At 36.8% G+C, this 22,355-nt stretch overlaps 1 protein-coding gene across 1 annotated transcript in view; it reads right to left on the bottom strand.

Annotated features, from left to right (window-relative positions):
- Positions 1–6,686: 6,686 nt before the first annotated feature.
- The window catches only part of ITGA10 (integrin subunit alpha 10), a 203,538-nt gene continuing 187,869 nt past the window's right edge, over positions 6,687–22,355 (bottom strand). The window contains 3 exon segments of the mRNA XM_053704493.1: positions 6,687–7,649; positions 8,885–8,998; positions 10,893–10,988. Coding sequence (XP_053560468.1) covers positions 7,584–7,649; positions 8,885–8,998; positions 10,893–10,988 — 276 coding nt within the window. The 3' untranslated portion in view covers positions 6,687–7,583.

The raw sequence follows: 22,355 nt of genomic DNA, 5'->3' as shown, positions 1-22,355 counted from the left end.
GGAGCGAAAATTAGAGGACTGCCACCCCTTGGGTCTGTTCTTCTTATCCTAAAATAGGAAGACACCTTTCCCTCCTCCCTCCAGTAACCGTAGAGATGATGGTCCAGACCTAGTCCAAATAAAATCTTCCCTTTGAAAGGAAGAGAAAGGAGTCTGAATTTAAAAGTCATATTCGCAGACCAAGACTTCAACCAGAGGGCCCCATGGGCTAGGACCGCAAAACCTGAAGCCTTAGCATTCAGGTGAATAATCTGCATATTCGCATCACAGAATAAATAATTAGCTACTCTTAAAGCTTTAATTTTCTCCTGAATATCCTCGAGGCGAGACTGCACCTCGATAAGTTCTGACAAGGAGTCACACCAGTAGGTGGCGGCCCCGGCAACCGCGGCCACTGCTGCTGCTGGTTGAAATAAAAATCCTGCATGTTGTAACATTCTCCTTAGGAAAGTTTTCAACTTCTAATCCATAGGTCCTTTAAAGAGGGATAGTAGTATGCTTAGATAGCATCAAAATGGCAACATACACCTTAGGGATGGAGCTCCATGGCTGTAATTGAGATTTAGGGACCGGGAACAATTTTTAAAAAGTAGCCGAGGGAGAAAAGAATGTTTCAATTCTTTCCTATTCGTTACTAATAATGTTCACCATACAACTGGGACCGGAAAAGTGGGACCTTCCTGTCGTCATAAACCCTATCTAACTTAGGGATCTTAGGTTCCTCAGGTAGCTTAGCCTCTGGAACTTCTAGTGTAGACTGGACCTCCTTCAGTAAAAAACGCAGATGTTCAATTTTAAATCTAAAGGAGGGTTCCTCAGCCGGATGAGATTTAGTAATAGAAGTCTCTGACTCCGAAAGTTCACCTTCTTATGCCACAGAGGTTAACTCGTCCTCGGATAGCTGGGACATACAAGCTAGATCTAATTGGAAATTAGATGAATCTAAAACAGGAGAACTGTGTTTAACCTTTCTCTTACGTTTCCCAGAGATAGGTAGGGCACTTAGGGCCGCGGACACCGCTGATTGTAACTGCACTCTAAAGTCCACAGGAAAAAGGCCCCCTCCAGATGGAGAAATATCTGTGCCACGGGGAACTGCATGTGTTAAGGTAGAAAAGGTAGTAATCTCGGTTCACAGAATCCTGAGAGGTTGATGGCTCAGAGGGACTAACAGCGCTAGGGTTAATAGCAGATTTAGCTCCCTTCTTAGACTTTAAAACAGGACCCAGGCAATTGGAACAAAATTGAGCAGGCGGGCAAAACCACGGCCTCCTCACAATATAAGTAGGCATCATTAAGCACTACAGAAGGAGTGGAACCTTTTAACATATTTTCCTTCATTGTAGGTATGTAATCCCACAGTAGTAAGAGAAAAATGATACAAAAATAAACGTTTTAAATATTGAAAGGCACCTTTACAAAAACAATAGCTGGGGCACTCACCACCTCCTAGACCCAGACAAGTTTTCAAGAAACGCTCCCCAGGAGTGCTGTCTGCAGCAGGATCGTAAGAAAGTGAGTGAAGCCGCACATGGTCACATGGTGTGCAAGGCAGGACCTCCCCTGCTATGAAAGAGTGCGTAAAGCTATTAGGAGCTGCGCAACTGACAAAATTGAAAGTGAAACCTGCTTGATCCAGCTAAAAGTACACAGTCTAAATGAGCCCTGAAACGTTTTTCATAAATGTTAAAGCAGTATATAAACTCCCCAAACTGTTCCCAATAAACTCTCACTGAGACTGAGGAGATATTAACCCTCGATCCTACTAAGGTATAGAGGAGTTACACTGTGATCCTATATAAGGCTTCCCTGCTATATGAAAATAACAGACTTACCCTCCAGGATCCGTGCTGTGGAACAGATACAGCCTCTCAAGTGTGACAGCCTTGTAGCGATGCTCTGACAGGGACCTGAGTGTGGAAAAGCAAGCAGTGTAACTTGTTAACACTGATTGCTCAGGAGTTGTTAGATTAGACAGTCTGGATGGCTTCTCAGAAAACCTTTCCCTTCATCTCCAGACTCTAACTTTCATCAATATGATTACTTAAAACTCCAGTCCTCTCTAGAAGGGAACATACCCGTTTAAGGCGACACACCAATTTAAGCAGCGCAGTGACAGACAAGATTATAAAAATAGAAATTATATAATCTAAAACATACATTATATGACCACAGTGAATTAAAAAAAAAAGTAAAAAATAATAATAAAAAACATACCCTTTAAAATAAAATGTCCACAATACCCCGTTTCATATATTATGAATAACACATAGGGTCAAAAATACCGTTTTGACTTTAGTTCATGAGTGAATCACTATTGATTGTCACTGTTGATTTTAGTTTCTCAGAATTGTCTACAATCAGCGTGGATATAATCTTTCTTGTGCCAGGTCATAATTGGTGTTGCCACCCCAGAAAACTGTGATAGACACCTGGTCTCCGTAGAAAGCTATAAGATACAAGAATTGCACTTACAAAATAACAAATAGAAAACGTCTTAAAGCTCCAACCCCTCCTGGCTATCGATCTTTGTTTCCAGTCACTTAAGACCGCTGCTGGTTGCCTCCGTGTGGATGCCGCTGTTTACAATCTTATCTCACTATGTGAGGTCACCTTAGGTGCAGGGTGAGGTTTTTTGTTTTTTTTTTAATTATTTTTATTAAATTTCCTTAATACAAGCTATAACATATACAAAAGAAAAGTAATAAGCATTGATAACACATAATAAAATATTATACATTTCTCATGTATTTTATATAGACATAGTTATTCCTATTAAATAATCTAAGATTGGTCTGTATTTTAATTTTCTATCTATAACCTCAAACCTTGACATACTCAGAATTAGTCACTTTTATATCTAACTCTCTTATCCGAGACCTGTAGTTACCAATGGGTTGTATTTTCCATTTTATCATTACCTGTATGTATATTTCTTCAATTCTTTAAATTGCATTGACATTTCAACAGAAAGAAGGAGCGTAATCAGCAACTGCAATATCATACAACCAGCCTATAAATGCGCTTTAAAATGTCAACTCCCCTCCAACCAAAGATACATATAATGGGGGAGGAAACAAAAAAGAAAGGGGAGAAAAAAAAAAACCCTACTATTTTTAATTTATTTTCAATATGTCACCTGGCCCTCTCAACTAACCAATGCCTGGGAAGAGCTCCGGAAATAATCATGTTAAGGAAAGGGACTGTATTCTGGAATGGCTCCAGAAATTGAGTCTGGAGCTCCATAGGCCACGAACTTATGATACTTTCCCATTTACTAAAGTATCTTCTTTGTCCGATCCGGCCTTCAAATTCTGCCTTTCCAAAATCATCTGGGTTTTAATAACATTTACAAATTCTCTGATACTTGGGATTTCTCTTTGTTTCCATTTTTTAAAAAGCAGGCTACGTGCCACCAATATAACAAGATTTGTAAGGTGTCTATCGCTAGCATTCTCTGTATTTTTTAGAAACAATATTTGGAGCGACTGTAATTCTATCCTAGTTTTAAGATGGCAGCTAAGCCAGTATTGAATCTTGGCCCAGTATTGTCTAACTTTAGGGCAGCTCCATATACAATGTAATAGATTCGTCTCTGGCGCTGCACATTTAAAGCAGTTTCCTGACCTAGGCATAGTCCACTTAGCCAATCTTGCTGGGGTCAGATAGAAATTAATTAATTTACACTGTGACTCTCTCCAATTGATGCAGGTAGTTGCTTCAGCGGAAAGTTTTATACTTTCCGTTATATCTTCTGTTTGTAACATATCAAAATATTTATTGAATTTATCCCTAACCTGATTAATGTGTTCTTGTCCTTTAATCGTTAAAATGTTCTGATACCACCAGGAGACTGACCGTTTCCCCGCTTGATATAGCTTTAAACCCGCTGCTATTTGAACCTGCCCCCAATCTGCTTTTACTTCTCTATTATACTTTTCAATATAGTGACGTACTTGCAGGTAGGCATAAAAATTCTTAACTGGGAGATGGTATTGCTCTACCAAGCTCCGAAAAGTTTGCGTCTTCCCATCTCTCTCATCTTTTAGCTGTATAAATTGACTCAAACCTTTCTCTCTCCATCCTTGGAACAGTGTATTGTTGATCCCTGAGGGGAAATCTACACACCCGATAATCGGTAGATAGGGGGTCACTTGGAATTCCTGACCAACTAGCCTACAATATTGCTGCCAGCCTCGTATAATGTTAACGAACGTCGACATTACGCTCACATTATATGGTAACTTCTTATACGGGAGTAATTAGCTCAGAATCTAAATTATAGTACGTTACATACTCTGACTTAGTCAGCCAGTCTATTCAAAATTTTGCCAATGCTACGAGATTGTAATATTTAATGTTTGGGGTTGAAAACCCTGCATATTGTTTTGTATTACTCATTTTGTCAGTTGATATTCGTGGTTTCTTTTTCCCCCAAATGAAAGTAGTACAAGCTTTATGATACCTGTCAATATCTTTTTTAGTTATAAATATAGGTAAGTTTTGTATAAGGAATATGATCTTAGGGAATAAGATTGATTTTATTAACATGCATCTAGCCGATATTGACAAGTAGTATAAATCCCATTTATTTAAATCTGTTTGAATATTCTCAAAAAATTCGCTGTAGTTTAAACGGTACCATTCACTAGGGTGCAGGGTGAGTTTATAAACATAAGTTCCAAAATCTTTCCTTTTAAACTCCTGGACGCGTTTCGTCCGCAACACAGGCGGACTTTTTCAACAGGATATCCAAAAATACCTGTTGAAAAAATCTGCATGTGTTGCGGAATAGTGATAGGCAGCTTACAGGATAACAGCTTCAAGCACAATTTAACACTGGTTGACATAACCAAGTCTCACTTTTAACTGAAGAGAATACTTTTTTTTTTTCCAGGTACAATGGCAGTAAGAAAGCCATTGCTAATATTGAAAAATTAAAAAGAGGCTTGCCTAGGCCATGAAGCAATGCCAGTGGACTACTAATGGTTGGAATAAGGTCTTATGAACTAATAAATCAAAATGTGAAGTCTTTAGTTCATAACACAGGGTTTTTGTATGGCACTGGGTAGGTAACACATACTGTCTACTATGAAGGAGACAGTGTGATAGTCTGGAGCTCTTTTGGTGGATCCAGTGTTTGTAACTTGTACAGAGGGAGTAGCACCCTGAACCAGAAAGACTACCACTGCAAATTGCAGCACCATGCAATACCCTCTGGTATATGCCTTGTTGGTCAGGAGATAATTACCCAACGCATACTTCCAGGTTATGTCAGAACTACCTAAGGAGAATACAACAAGACAACTTCATATTATGGAATGTTCTGCAGATTTAAAGCCTATTGAGCGGATTTGGGATGAACTGTAGAAAAGGGTAAAAGCAAAGCAACCTACAAGTGCACATTTATGGGAACTTCTGTAACAGTATTGGGAAGAACAATTATTTTCAAAAGTTTGATTAGATTTTGTTAAGAATGATGCCATGATTTATTTATTTTTATTTCCAATTGTTTATTTGTTCTATGATGTAAATTTAAAGTATTTTGAAAGATTATACTACGTATATTTCAATAAAAAATGTGAAAATTAAAGTATTCTTAATTTTCTTTTTTAAATAAGATTTGATTTTTATTTTAGTCATCATATATTTGTAAAGCACTACCATATAGCTGACTACATTGGCAAGGAGGAAAACAGTGATTTTTGACCAGTAGACAGAGAGACGTTTGTGTGTATTGGGGAGGGATGTGATAGAGGAGAATGAAAGGGGGGGGGGGGGGACTATAGCTGTATAAATAATGCTTATTAACATTTGTTTTTTTGAGTTTTTGTTCTAGTTTATATTGAAAAAGGAAACATACATGATTAAGTGCCATCACCATGAACATATTAAAGGGACACTGTACTAAATGGTCTTCCCCGTAATGTGTCCCCAATTACTTGTGTTACCAGCTGTAGGGTATTAAATGTATTGGAATTTTTTTTATTTACTGTATATTGGAATTTATTTTTGTATTTAATTTTGTATTTTGTATTTAACATAGGTTTCTACCACAACCCATTATTCTCCAGAACATGCTTATTCAAATGGGCTGAACTTCCAGGAGCAGCAAACCTTCTTTTGTTATCTTTTTCTATAGACAAAGGTCATTAGAAAAAGGGGACAAATATATAGGGGTAGATTTATTAATAGTCTAGCGGACATGATTCGCTGCAGTGAAATGCTTGTGCAATGCCGCCCCCCTGCGCTAGCAGGGGCTGTCAATCATCTGGATCGGGATGATTTCAATATGGCGGACAAATTAAGAATCAGCGGGCTTACGACCGCTGTTTCTTAACTTTGGTTTCAGGCGAGCCTGCTTAATAAATGGAGCCCATTGAGTACAATCTTCCTTTAGGTCCAAAGAAGTTTTATGGTAAAAAATTGTGTTTCTTTTAATATAGCTAAAATCCACCAAAACAAGCAGCTTGATTGTACTCTGCAACCACATTTCTTATTAATTTGTTCTTATTTATCGCATTGGACAACCGTAACAAATAAATGCAATAGCAGAAAACATGAATTGTTTTAACAACTGAATGTTTATTTTTCCCCCAATAAAACATGTCTACCTCATAAAATATTTATGATAATTACAAAACACATCTTTTAATGTATTTATCAACTTAAAAAAACAACTGATCTTCGGATGTTTCCAGTTTTTCACTTTATTTCAACAAATTTAATTACATTTTATACAAATATAAATCAAAACCAGAATTCTTGTGTCTTTATGTATTTAACCTGAAAGTCCATTTATCTTCTAAATAATTAACCTTTAAATTTACATTGTTTTTGGTTAAAATACCCAACTCACCCTGTCTTAAAAGTAAATACTGAAGTTTAAAATGTCTTATTATCCAAATGGCTATATAACAGTGGAAAATTTTGAGGTTCATCCTGTAGCGTTTTCTTTTGAAATCCTGATAGACTTTTATGAAATATTTACATGGTCTTGTACTTGGTCCCTTTTTGGTCAGTGTATCACCAAGAATATGGTGGTCAGTCTGGTTTCTATGTCCTGTAGAGCTTTTGGTTTCTTGTATCCTATATACCTCCAATAAGATATGAACATCCAGTGACCTCATTTTCAGACCTTTCATCCTTCCCTGTATATTTGTGGCTGTATCAGTCCTGGAGATCATATTCTCTAGTAAAGTTATCATGTGAAGTTCTTGAGGAACATCAAAGTGCAATATAATGAAAAAAATCACAGTCACATATATATTATTTTTTATATATATAAAAAAGTGTGATCTCATCACTTCAGAGTAATTCTAAGCTTACCTGACACATTTCAAATTATTCAGTGCCTAGTTATACTTGAAGCATTACAAGATTTTAAAAATGTTCTTCATTTTTGTCCATGAAGTCATATACAATTATCTGAAAATTATTATGTTTTTCTTTATACAACCACTTAACTAGGAAGCAAGTGAGAGAATGTCTTCTGAAGACATGGTAGGCTCTCGAGAATCATTTCACCAACCACCACTGTTGGCAAATTACTGACTGTATTTCCGCTGTCATTTAGTGCAAGGTCACTCATCTTGCTTGTTTGTCTCTTCTTTTTCCTCTCCTTGGACTTTTCTTGTGAAAAATCCCAACTAGGAAACAAAGGAAAAATATGTCTTTAACTTGTCTTATACATATACAGAAGACATACATTGTGTGTGTGTGTCTGTAATAAGCATTGTGGGTATTATTTATAACATTTATAAAATTACCCATTGTAGTGTCAGCACAGAAAATTATACCTTTTTGGTAGATGAAAAACCTCTTCTTTTTTTATTTACTATTGAGCATAATTATGTTGAATGTGACTTGGGCTAGTACAATGTGGAACATTTTACTTGGCAAATTATGTTGTGATTTGCTCAGTTTGAATGAAACATATAGATTACAGGTTTGATAAAATGTAGTGACCTAGATTAATGGAGCCCTTAGTGGCCAAACATATTTAGTAATGCATTGCAGCGTTTTGGCACTGAATGGTTTATAAGGTCTGGTTTTAGGGCATGTACTCGCTTAATGCCTTTTTTAGTATAATTTAACATTTATTTTTCTTTTAAAAAAAGTGGGTTTGAGAAACAGTTTTAAGAACTTATTCTTATTCAAACATGATTTAGGTACATAGAAATGATGACTGCATGCCTGTATTTAACTTCATGAGTAGCACATGTTGGGGGCTTTTGGCAGTCACTGATTGGTGTTAACACAACATGCAGGTGCTTTATTGACAGTGTGTGCACCAATCATCAGGTGTATACACCTAGATGGTCACTAGTAATGTGCAAAATGCAGCCTTGCTTTACATTAAAGGGATAGTCTACTTAATTTTTTTATTGTTTAAAAAGATAGATAATGCCTTTACTACCTATTCCCCAGCTTTGCCCAACCAACATTGTAGTTCATGTTTGCATATAGATAACATTGTACTCATTCCCGTGGAGAATGATAATGGTCATGCATGAAACAGTACTAACTGGCTAAAATGCAAGTTTGTAAAAAGCACCAAGATAAAGGGCAGTCTGCAGAGGCTTAGATACAAGGTAATCACAGAGGTAAAAAGTATATTAATATAAACATGTTGGTTATGCAAAACCGGGGAATGGGTAACAATAAAACTTTTTCAAGTAGATTGGCCCTTTAATTTAAATTGCAAAGTGTAGTAATATACTGGATGAATGAACTTCAGTGATTTAGCATAATTATTTAACATATATATAACTGGTGAACAAGGAGAAGTTAGTGAGGTCCATGTTACAGGAGATTGGTGTTAGTGAATTTAGCAGAATGTGTGCATTGTGTAGCACACACAAGACAGACTGTATGGTGGTACCTTCCACAAGATGAATATAATCAGGGCCAGCAGCAAGAGGCCTCCAATTACACTTCCAATGAGGATCCACAGGGAGAGCGGGAGAAGTCTGGGCTGGAGGATTTCTAGGACACTCTGTAATATAAATATATCTCAGTCTTTCCAGAGGCCCCAATACTAGCAAAATGCATAATTTAGCCTATGCAATATAATGTACAGTTGCTGTTGATCTTAAGGCTTCTGTTATTATTTAAAAAAACATATGCAAAATTAAAGTGAAAATTATATTGAACATTTCCTCAACTCTACATTCCAAGTCTTCTATTAAATGATAAATAAAAAATATTAAATACATTTTTTTAGACAACAATGTCCAAAATCAACAGTATCAAGTACATGACACAGCACAGAGATGCATAAAGTGTAGGAGGATGTACAAAAAGAAATACATTTTCAGATTAAATAGTGTAAGGGCCTTACAAATGTAAAAATATTTTCTCATATTCAACAACTTTAATAAGGGCCTTACTTTTAGATTACTTGACATATTACCATTTTTTAAATGACATTAATATATAATTAACTAATTGTCACATTTGTTTTGTATAACACCTCATAATACCCCAAACAATAAAATAGACAAGAAATGTAGTATTTATTTGTAAAGCTCTCCCTAATACACACATAGAAAACATAATTAAAGAATAATTATGTACCCTAATTCATGAGATAGCTTAGGCAACAGGTAGGGGACAAGTAAAATGAGCAAATGCTAAAAAAAATCCCCCCCCCCTCATGCAGGCAGAAACTTAAAGGGATACTGAACCCACATTTTTTATTTCGTTCTCTTGGTATGTTTATTTGAAAAGGCAAGAATGTAAGCTTACGAGCCAGCCCATCTTTAGTTCAGCACCTGGGTAGTGCTGGCTAATTGGTGGCTAAATACAGCCACTAATAGCAAGCGCTATCCAGGGTTCTGAACCAAAAATAATAATAGAGTTAATTAGAAAGTTGCTTAAAATTGCATGTTCTATCTGAATCTTGAAATAAATATTTGGGTTCAGTGTCCCTTTTAAAGTTGCTTCAACCCTTAACTTAAAAAGCAAAAGTGATTCTTCCTGCAAGGCATGATGGGACTGCATGGATAATAGCTTGTGATGAATCCTTACAAATAATGTCCATGCATGGATATTATATTGACACTACATGAATTTTGTTAACTTCTTTGTCAGAGGCAGACAGAGGTTGTAGAAAATAAATTCACATAAGATGAGGTTGTTCAGTAGACAAATGAATAGAGGGAATAAAGTGTTATATATAATTGGTTATCTATTACTAAGGTTTTACAATAAATGTTCCTTACTAATTTTAGGCTGGAATGGAACTGACTTAGAAACCGATCTTACAGTTTAAAACTGAAATTCCGTTGACAAACTGTCCATCCTTTTCATGTATCTGCACTTGAGCTGGCCCTTCTGTTGAGTAGTTGCTGCTCAGCTTAACTCCTCTACCTTTTACGGATCCCTGCCTGCCGCAATACCATACCATATCCTGAAGGCTTTCCTTACTTGGCCAACTTGCATTTTGGGATGAGCCAGGCCACGTTGAGGAAGGGGGTACATCTTGAGGGGGGTCACAGAAGTCATGTCTGGGTGGGCTATGGCCATAACCCAGGCAGTCCCTTAAAACTGAGATAGTAAATGTACACACATTGCTCCTGCCATACCTTATTTATCCCATTTAGTAAAGATGTTCTCCATTAGATAGATTATGTAAACAGCCAATCCAGGCCTTGGCCTCTCTAGGCTGTCTAGTCTTGCCAGTCCCTAAGTTATTTTGTGATACCCAATCTCCTAAACAATAAAAAATGGACTTTAGTAAGCAGCCTTCAAAGAATAACACAGGAGTTGTTGGGACTGGAGAGGCTATTAATGAATCTACCCATGTGATGTCAAAACAACAAATAATAACAATTATCAAAATTATTAAATGGGAAATAGATGCAGTTAGTAAGTTGTACAATATATACCTCTCTCCGACTTCTCCCATTGTCAGTGTACAGAACTCCACCTTCCTTTACATCAAGGGAAAATGAACTAATCACTCGGACCGACCTGAATTTAGCCTGTAAAGCAAATAAATATATATCTTTTTTATATATCTTTTAGGCTTGTGGGAAGCAGGAGATTGTGAGTTATTGAACAGTATCATTTCTTTTTACATTCTATAGAACAAATGTCCTACTTTGCAAAATAATGCTGAGTTTGATCTCTACCAGCGAGTATATATATTGATAATGTAGAAGTGACTGCTATGCTTTTGGATTATAAACATATGCTTTATGTCCAGATCACTGAGATAACCAGAGCTATACTGTTGATATATGCTTTGTATGTATGAGAAGGAGGTTAAAGGAACAGAACATGTATATTAAAGATTGCAGTACATTTATGACATTGGTCTTCGTCAGAGTTTAAAAAATAGGTAAAGTATAGTGGCCTCTATAACTGTGTGCTTAAAGGACCAGTCAACACAGTAGATTTGCATAATCAACAAATGCAAGATAACAAGACAATGCAATAGCACTTAGTCTGAACTTCAAATGAGTAGAAGATTTTTTTTCTGACAATTTTAAAAGTTATGTCTTTTTCCACTCCCCCTGTACCATGTGACAGCCATCAGCCAATCACAAATGCATACACGTACCATGTGACAGCCATAAGCCATTCACAAATGCATACACACTTATTTTTGCACATGCTCAGTAGGAGCTGGTGACTCAAAAAGTTTAAATATAAAAAGACTGTGCACATTTAGTTAATGGAAGTCAATTGGAAAGTTGTTTAAAATTGCATGCTCTATCTTAATAATTAAAGTTTAATTTTGATTGAGTGTCCCTTTAAAGACTTGGCTGACTACCCCTTTTCTGAAGCCAATCAGATGCCACTATCCCCTACATAGAAACTTTACAAAGGACACTGTAGTGCAACACAGCTGATTAGAGTAAAGACAAAGCAAATGACCCAGAGGCATGGGAGAGCACTTACTTTCTATGGGTCTGGCTGTAGTTAAAATAAAGGCTTCCGGACTGGTGTGACAAGCAAAGTTTTGTAAACATGGGGGGTGATAAACTGTAGTCTACCAAGAATTTATTCAAATGTTGATAAAAACAGCATAATACATGTACTGCAATATTTAATATATATTGCAGCTGGATTATATGTTTAATGTCCCTTTAATGCCACTTGCAATCTATACAAATACTTATGATTTATTCATTTTAGTTCCCTTTTGCAATGTGAGATCATTTCTTCCTGCAAGAGAAAATTCCACAGTATTAAGCTAACAAAGAATAGCTTGTCCAGCACTTCCACTTTGTGCCCTCTTTCATCTCTTAAAAACTGAAAATAGACACTTGTTCTGGAAGGGAGGAAGGGCCCATCCTGCCCCAGCAAACATGGAGCAGACTTAAACATCTTTATTCACCCAATGGAGACAGTTGGAGTGGAAAACAACCATTTTAAGAGCAGAGGGAGGTTTACTAAGAGAGTAGAAATACAGAAAAATAAAGCGTTACCTCAGGTACATATATTTTAAAAACATATATGAGCAGAAGGCCTATCTAGTGCAAATTTGCCTTATGGTTAAAGGGACACTAAACCCAAATGTTTTCTTTCATGATTTAGATAGAACGTGCAATTTTAAGCAACTTTCTATTTTACTCCTGTTATCAATTTTTTATTTAAAAACCAGGAATGTAAAGCTTAGGAGCTGTTCCATTTTAGGTTTAGAACGCTGAACAGTGCTTGCTCATTGTTGCCTACATTTAGCCTCCAATCAGCTTGCGTAACCCAGGTGCTACTTTTTTTTAATAAAAAGCTATAATGCCCTATATTTTGAGGGCATTTGGGGCACTTTTAGAATATTAACCAGAGATCTAATCTCTGGTTAATTTTCGGAGCTCTAATTGCTACCGCGAGCTTGCAGTAGCAATAACCAGCCACTTGTAATGGCTGGGTAATTATCGTAAAGCATTTTATTCAGTGTATACATAATTTTATTAACTATCTCTCCCTCAGAAGAACTGCTACCAGGCATATTACAATGACATTTTTACCCAGAGATTGGTAAATGTGTTGGCATTAAAATTTCAGACTCCCTCTTTTAAAATAAATAAATAAATAAATAAATAAATCAATAGTGACTTAAAAGGAGATAGCCATTTTTACATCAATGCCAGCAAATATAATTTAATCCTTGCTACTTTTAACTCAGTCACTAAATGATGCTGTGCCCCATTGGCAACTATAGTAAAATCTATATCATTTTGTGTTTATAGATAACTATTAGAGGAAAGGCTTATTTGTGGACACAGCTATTTACTTTGTATAATAAAATAAATGGACCATTTTTTAACTTTAGTGTGAAGGATGTAGTGAGTGGAGGTCATCACCCTTATTTTCCTTATTATGGGCTAGATTACTAGTGCAGCGCTAGAATTCGGCTTTTTGTGCCCGTCAGATACCGTGTGTATTACAAGTTGAAAGTAAAACGTTTTCACTGGTTCACTCAGCAAAGCTATCACTATACAAAACCATACACAGATGCTAGCCACCTAACTAGTAAAATACCCACTCATACTGTACCACTACAAAGTACAAAATAGGACCAACTTAAATAATCAGTAAGACTGTAAAGAACCCTAGTGTATTTGCATAGCCATATACACCAGTGATACAAGCAATACACCCTCGCCTGCACTGGATTCCAATTGCCACCTCACACCACCTACGTGGCTATACTGACCAACACAAAATAAGGGTCATAGTGCCTATCCCAATCATATGAACTGACACGCTAATATCTAGATACAATAGCGTATCATGGACACGCTGTTGCAACCCATACAACAATTAAATACCTATTTAGAGATGTGGGGATAGACAATTTACCAAGTGCCGCCAATGGAATATCACATATATCGTCAGCTAAAGCACATAATCAAATAAACTTAACTCAATCAGAGACTACCTCCACCGTAATTACATAACAGCCAACTAACATATGTGTATAACAATAGCCCAAAAATGAGATAAGCATAGAAACGCTTCAGGTACTCACTTGTGCAATGCAGCGAGCATTACTAACGACGGCCTACAAGCCGGTGTCTTAAATTAAGATGTCTACCATAAGAATTTGACTACCGCGTCACTTCCGGTGACGTGTAGTCAGCTGCTGGAGGGTTGTGGCGCTCTCTGCGCATGTTTAAGGCACAATAAACAGCGCTCACTGGAGGCCCAACCTCCTACAAACAGCTGTTTAAGGCAGAATAGGTGACAACTTACTTTAGAACACCGGTGTTCTAATGTAAGTTGTCTACCGCATAGGAATTGCCGCCTGATCGCTCTGTCCTTCTCTCCATAACACAGATTTTATTGTGCAATAATTTTGAAATAGTTTGTACTTGCTGTATTTAGTTCCTTTTTCCCCGTTCTATACCTTTATAGCAATATCTCAAATTAGTCAACGCTGTACTTCAGAAAACACAAAAATACAGCACAGTCAAAATTATTGCACAATAAAATCTGTGTTATGGAGAGAAGGACAGAGCGATCAGGCGGCAATTCCTACGCGGTAGACAACTTACTGTAGAACACCGATGTTCTAAAGTAAGTTGTCACCTATTCTGCCTTAAACAGCTGTTTGTAGGAGGTTGGGCCTCTAGCGCATGAGCAGTGAGTGCCACAAACCTCCAGCAGCTGATTAAAGTCACCGGAAGTGATGCGGTAGTCACATTCCTACGCGGTAGACAACTAACTTTAGAACACCGGACTCCAAACAGAGCAGCGGTATCGATGATACTGGAAATGCCACACACCAGGCATTTAAATGGACCCGTCGACATTGAAGGTAACCAATCATTAGGGTGCATAGATGCACACCCACATATATGAAAACCGCGGCCGTTACCCGCACACACCCCCTTTGAAAAAAACAATTGTGATGTAGTCTACCTGCTACAAGTCCTTAATAAAGTGCCAGACATAACAATATATCAGGGATAGCCGACAATAAGCCCCTGCAGGGTACTTACACCCAATATAATAAGTCAGAATAATAAATAAAAACCTCTGCTAGTGCCGTGAACAATAAAAATAGACACCATATGCTATACTCAGCAATGAACTTTTACAGCCCAACTGATATAGCGTGACAGCTAGACTAAATAATTCCAGCACATCACATCCTGCCCCACATCCAATGGGGTTTACCACTCATAGCAAGCTGTAGTATACACAAAGCAGCTCAAATAGTCATGATGACATGCTAACGCAACATGTGCCCACCATAATCAGATAAACAATAATAGAGAAAAAACCCTTCACTATAGACCGCCAATAAAGAGTCACATATTCCGGTGGAGGTAATCTCTGATTGAGTTAAGTTTATTTGATTATGCGCTTTAGCTGGCAATATATGTGATATTCCATTTTTGGCACTTGGGAGATTGTCTATCCTCACATCTCTGATGATGTATTTAATTGTTGTATGGGTTACAACAGCGTGTCCATGATACGCTATTGTATCTAGATATTAGCGTGTCAGTTCATATGATTGGGATAGGCACTATGACCCTTATTTTGTGCTGGTCAGTATAGCATTTATTGTTTATTAGGCAGGTAGGTGGTGTGAGGTGGCAATTGGAATCCAGTGCAGACGAGGGTGTATTGCTTGTATCACTGGTGTATATGGCTATGCAAATATACTAGGGTTCTTTACAGTCTTACTGATAATTTACGTTGGTCCTATTTTGTACTCTGTAGTGGTACAGTATGAGTGGGTATTTTACTAGTTAGGTGGCTAGCATCTGTGTATGGTTTTGTATAGTGATAGCTTTGCCTTGTAAACTCAGGATGAAGTTTAAAGTAGCTGATAGATGGGCTACTGTGTGAGAGAAATTTATCCTCTTTATTTTTCTTTGGTTTTTACAATGTTGAGCTCAGGTTCGAGCTAGTTGGTTAATTTCTGTGGTGGAGGGTTGTCACTGTTGTAATTAATTTTTAATATATGTCTAGTATTTTTATGTTGTACTGTCCACTTAGATTCCATTTGTATGTTTTGTATTTTTTTCAGATCATATTTGTCTTGAAGAAGGCCCATAATGGGGTCGAAAAGTCAACATTTATTTTAATGTTAAACCCATTTGGAAATTAAACTGCACTTTGTTTTGATTAAAAAAAAGTCCTGTGAGTGCCCTCCTTTACCAATACACTTCTACATACCCCAATGAGGATAGCACCCAGGCGGTGATCATCACACCTGAGTGGAAGGAGTGCTGGGCCACCGGCTAATTATTATATATATATATATATATATATATATATATATATAAATGTTTTTTTTGGTTTTATATATATATATATATATATATATATATACACAGTATCTCACAAAAGTGAGTACACTCCTCACATTTTTGTAAATATTTTATTATATCTTTTCATGTGACAACACTGAAGAAATTACACTTTGCTACAATGTAAAGTAGTGAGTGTACAGCCTGTATAACAGTGTAAATTTGCTGTACCCTCAAAATAACTCAACACGCAGCAATTAATGTCTAAACCGTTTGCAACAAAAGTGAGTACACCCCTAAGTGGAAATGTTCAAATTGGGTCCAATGTGTCAATATTTTGTATTGAAAATGTTAATGTTTTTGTAAATGCTCAGTTTTCACATTAATAAACGTGACTATTAATTGGTTTATAAAAATAAAATAAATAGAACTTAGTTCACACTTAAATGACTATATAAAATGACCTGCAATTAGGCAGCTACCATTATTATTTTAATACAGGGAAGGTCTGCAAAAACATAATTTATGTAAGAACTTACCTGATAAATTCATTTCTTTCATATTGGCAAGAGTCCATGAGCTAGTGACGTATAGATATACAATCCTACCAGGAGGGGCAAGTTTCCCAAACCTCAAAATGCCTATAAATACACCCCTCACCACACCCACAATTCAGTTTAACGAATAGCCAAGAAGTGGGGTGATAAAGAAAGGAGTAAAAAGCATCAACAAAGGAATTTGGAAATAATTGTGCTTTATACAAGAAAAAAATCATAACCCCCATAAAAAGTATGGGATAGCAATACCTAAGATGTGGAACTCCACGCAAGAGTCACTAGAGAGGGAGGGATAAAATAAAAATAGCCATTTTTCGCTGAAAAGAATTAATCCACAACCCAAAATATAAGTTTATTCTCATAAATGAAAAGAAAAACTTAAAACATAAGCAGAAGAATCAAACTGAAACAGCTGCCTGAAGAACTTTCCTACCAAAAACTGCTTCCGAAGAAGCAAATACATAAAAATGGTAGAAGTTAGTAAATGTATGCAAAGAAGACCAAGCTGCTGCTTTGCAAATCTGTTCAACTGAAGCTTCATTCTTAAAAGCCCAAGAAGTGGAAACTGATCTAGTAGAATGAGCTGTAATTCTCTGAGGCAGGGTTTTACCCGACTCCAAATAAGCTTGATGAATCAAAAACTTTAACCATGATGCCAAAGAAACGACAGAAGCATTCTGACCTTTCCTGGAACCAGAAAACAAATAGACTAGAAGTCCTCCTGAAATCTTTAGTGGCTTCAACATAATATTTCAGAGCTCTCACCACATCCAAAGAATGTAAAGATCTCTCCAAAGAATTCTTAGGATTAGGACACAAAGAAGGAACAACAATTTCTCTATTAATGTTGTTAGAATTCACAACCTTAGGTAAGAATTTAAATGAAGTCCGCAAAACTGCCTTATCCTGAAAAAAATCAGAAAAGGAGATTCACAAGAGAGAGCGGATAATTCAGAAACTCTTCTAGCAGAAGAGATGGCCAAAAGGAACAACACTTTCCAAGAAAGTAGTTGAATGTCTAAATAATGCATAGGCTCAAATGGAGGAGCCTGTAAAGCCTTCAAAACCAAATTAAGACTCCAAGGAGGAGAGATTGATTTAATGACAGGCTTGATATGAACCAAAGCCTGTACAAAACAATGAATATCAGGAAGTTTAGCAATTTTCCTGTGGAATAAAATAGAAATAGCACAGATTTGTCCTTTCAAGGAACTTGCAGACAAACCTTTATCCAAACCATCCTGAAGAAACTAAAATTCTAGGAATTCTAAAAGAATGCCAAGAGAATTTATGAGAAGAACACCATGAAATGTAAGTCTTCCAAACTCGATAATAAATCTTTCTAGAGACAGATTTCCGAACCTGCAACATAGTATTAATCACTGAGTTGGAGAAACCTCTATGACTAAGCACTAAGCGTTCAATTTCCATACCTTCAAATTTAATTATTTGAGATCCTGATGGAAAAACGGACCTTGAGAAAGAAGGTCTGGCCTTAATGGAAGTGGCCAAGGTTGGAAACTGGACATCCGAACAAGATCCGCATACCAAAACCTGTGAGGCCATGCTGGAGCCACCAGCAGCACAAACGATTGCTCCATGATAATTTTGGAGATCACTCTTGGAATAAGAACTAGAGGCGGGAAAATATAAGCCGGTTGATAACACCAAGGAAGTGTCAAGGCATCCACTGCTTCCGCCTGAGGATCCCTGGACCTTGACAGGTAACTGAGAAGTTTTTTGTTTAGATGAGAAGCCATCAGATCTATTTATGGAAGCCCCCACATCTAAACAATTTGAGAAAACACATCTGGGTGGAGAGACCATTCTCCCGGATGTAAAATCTGACAACTGAGATGATCCGCTTCCCAATTGTCTATACCTGGGATATGAACCACAGAAATTAGACAGGAGCTGGATTCCACTCAAACAAGTATCTGAGATACTTCTTTCATAGCTTGAGGACTGTGAGTCCCACCCTAATGATTGACATATGCCACAGTTGTGATATTGTCTGTCTGAAAACAAATGAACAGTTCTCTCTTCAACAAAGGCCAAAACTGAAGAGCCCTGAGAATTGCACGGAGTTCCAAAATATTGATTGGTAATCTCGCCTCTTGAGATTTCCAAACCCCTTGTGCTGTCAGAGATCCCCAAACAGCTCCCCAACCTGAAAGACTTGCATCTGTTGTAATCGAAGTCCAGGTTGGACAAACAAAAGAGGCCCCTAGAATTATACAATGGTGATCTAACCACCAAGTCAGAGAAAGTTGAACATTGGGATTTAAGGATATTAATTGTGATATCCTTGTATAATCCCTGCACCATTGATTCAGCATACAAAGCTGGAGAGGTCTCATATGAAAACGAGCAAAGGGGATTGCGTCCGATGCTGCAGTCATGAGACCTAAAACTTCCATGCACATAGCTACTGAAGGGAAAGACTGAGACTGAAGGTTCCGACAGGCTGCAACCAATTTCAAACGTCTCTTTTCTGTTAGAGACAAAGTCATGGACACTGAATCTATCTGGAAACCTAAAAAGAGTATCTTTGTCTGAGGAATCAACTTTTTGGTGAATTGATTCTCCAACCATGTCTTTGAAGAAACAACACTAGTTGATTCACGTGAGATTCTGCAGAACGTAAAGACTGAGCGAGTACCAAGATATCGTCTAAATAAGGAAACACCGCAATACCCCGCTCTCTGATTACAGAGCATAGGCCCCCCGAAAACCTTTGAAAAGATTCTTGGAGCTGTCGCTAGGCAAAAAGGAAGAGCAACAAATTGGTAATGCTTGTCTAGAAAAGAGAATCTCAGGAACTGATAGTGATCCGGATGAATCGGAATATGAAGATATGCATCCTGTAAGTCTATTGTGGACATATAATGCCCTTGCTGAACAAAAGGCAGAATAGTCCTTATAGTCACTATCTTGGAAGTTGGTACTCTTAAATGGCTTGGATTATTCCAATTTGAGGAAGGCTTCCAATTGGAAACAGATTCCTTTGGGGAAGGATTAGATTTCTGTTCCTTATTATATCGAAAGGAACGAAAACGGTTAGAAGCTTTAGATTTACCTTTAGGTTTGTTATCCTGAGGCAAAAAAACTCCCTTCCCCCAGTAACAGTTGAAATTATTGAATCCAACTGAGAACCAAATAATTTATTACCTTGGAAAGAAAGAGAAAGCAACCTGGACTTAGAAGTCATATCAGCATTCCAAGATTTGAGCCACAAAGCTCTTCTAGCTAAAATAGCTAAAGACATATATCTAAAAATAGCATCACAAATGAAATTATTAGCATGTTGAATCAACTTAACAATGCTAGACAAATCATGATCCGATACTTGTTGCGCTAAAGTTTCCAACCAAAAAGTTGGAGCAGCTGCAACATCAGCCAAAGAAATTGCAGGCCTAAGAAGATGACCTGAATATAAAAAAGCTTTTCTTAGATAAGATTCAAGTTTCCTATCTAAAGGATCTTTAAAAGAAGTACGTTTAGCAAGAGTAGAGATAGCCCCATCAACTTTGGGGATCTTTACTCAAAACTCCAATCTAACTGCTGGCAAAGGATACAATTTTTTAAACCTTGAAGAAGGAATTAAAGAAGTACCAGGCCTATTCCATTCTTTAGAAATCATATCAGAAATAGCAGCAGGAACTAGAAAAACCTCTGGAATAACCACAGGAGATTTATAAACAGAATTTAAATATTTACTAGTTTTAATATCAAGAGGACTGGTTTCCTCCATATATACTGTAATCAACACTTCTTTTGAAGAACGAATATACTCCATTTTTTTTTTCCCAAAATACTTTATTGAATGTTATGAAAATAAAGGTACAGAACGACAGAACAATCTGTCGGTATTATCATATAAACACAAAGAAAAAAAGGCTGAAACATTGCAGTCCATGCATCTGATGACAAAAACATTGAAAGTCCATATTTCGTATGTCCCTGCACACCGGGAAAAGGTGGCTCTTTGCTAACAGCAAGTTTTTTACTGTCTTCAACCATCGGGATTTTTATTAAAGGTACTGCTCCCTATGTATCAGGGTATTTTGGAATTTGGTTACCCGGACATATTCTATTTTGCTGCTTTTTTATCACCCACGAGTGAATATTGATACTTTCCCTTTGGTGCTAACAGGACTGAAATATACTAGCACTGCAGTTTTTTAATCTCAAGTGTTGAATAGAACTCCTGTGTACCAAATATTCTGTTATCCAAATTTTATACAAGTGAATAGTCCTTTGTAATATTCAATAACACCCAGTAGTTGTTCTATCTTACTACAAGAAAGCATATTGTCCATTTAATTATATTGTGGTTTAAGTAGTAATATTTTAATCTGTTTTTACTTTGTCATATCAGAAAGTATATATTTTCCTCCGAATAATATATATGCTGCTACATAATCCACTGTAGGCACAGATAGTCAAGCGCAATATCATTACTTTTGTTGCCATATTTCGTATGTGTAAACCAATACCACAATTTTCTACAAAGTCCAAGAGGTAGAATTATATTGGTAAACGCCATGTGACCTCAAATATTATAACATTGGAAACAATTAACCTTAGGTAATTAATTATATAAGTGTAGATATACATCCGGAGGTTGTCAAAAGTGTACAATATGATATGATATAATGTAATATAGAGTAATATAAACCAGTGACCATATGACCTTAAACCTTAACTATCTTGCTGCTGTAGCATGATAGTTATCAATGTTATTATTGAAGGGAGGGGTAGTCTGGGGTGCAGAAAATAAAAGAGGGGGGAGGGGGACTGGAGTTGGTGGTTCTATCGGTTCTAACCCTTTCCGTGTTCAGTGTTCCTGTGCTACTTTACAGTTCTACCCATTTTTAGAATATACTCCATTTTAAATAAATAAGAGGATTTGTCAGTGTCAATATCTGAGGCAGGATCTTCTGAATCAGATAGATCCTCATCAGAGAAGGATAAATCAGTATGTTGCTGGTCATTTGAAATTTCATCAACTCTATGAGAAGTTTTAAAATACCTTTTACATTTATTAGAAGACGGAATGGCAGACAAAGCCTTCTGAATAGAATCAGAAATAAATTCTTTTAAATTTACAGGTATATCTTGTGTATTAGATGTTCAAGGAACAGCAACAGGTAATGAACTACTACTGATGGATACATTTTCTGCATGTAAAAGTTTATCATGACAACTATTACAAACCACAGCTGGAGGCATAATCTCCACAAGTTTACAACAAATGCACTTAGCTTTGGTAGAACTGTTATCAGGCAGCTGGGATCCAGCAGTGAATTCTGAGACAGGATCAGATTGAGACATCTTGCAAATGTAAGAGAAAAAAACAACATATAAAATAAAATTATCAATTTCCTTATATGGCAGTTTCAGGAATGGGAAAAAATGCAAACAGCATAGGAATGGGGTCTTAAATAATGAAAATATTTGGCGCCAAGTATGACGCACAACAAACAGAAAAATATTTTTTGGCGCCAAAAACGTCTGGAAATGACACACTCGCGTCACAGATGACGCAACCTTGTGAAGGACACTGTGTTAACTA

The sequence above is a fragment of the Bombina bombina genome, chromosome 1 (genome assembly GCF_027579735.1).
Source record: "Bombina bombina isolate aBomBom1 chromosome 1, aBomBom1.pri, whole genome shotgun sequence".
Classification (NCBI taxonomy): domain Eukaryota; kingdom Metazoa; phylum Chordata; class Amphibia; order Anura; family Bombinatoridae; genus Bombina; species Bombina bombina.
The sequence above is the reverse complement of the archived record's forward strand: the minus strand, read 5'-3'. Positions and strand labels throughout refer to the sequence as shown.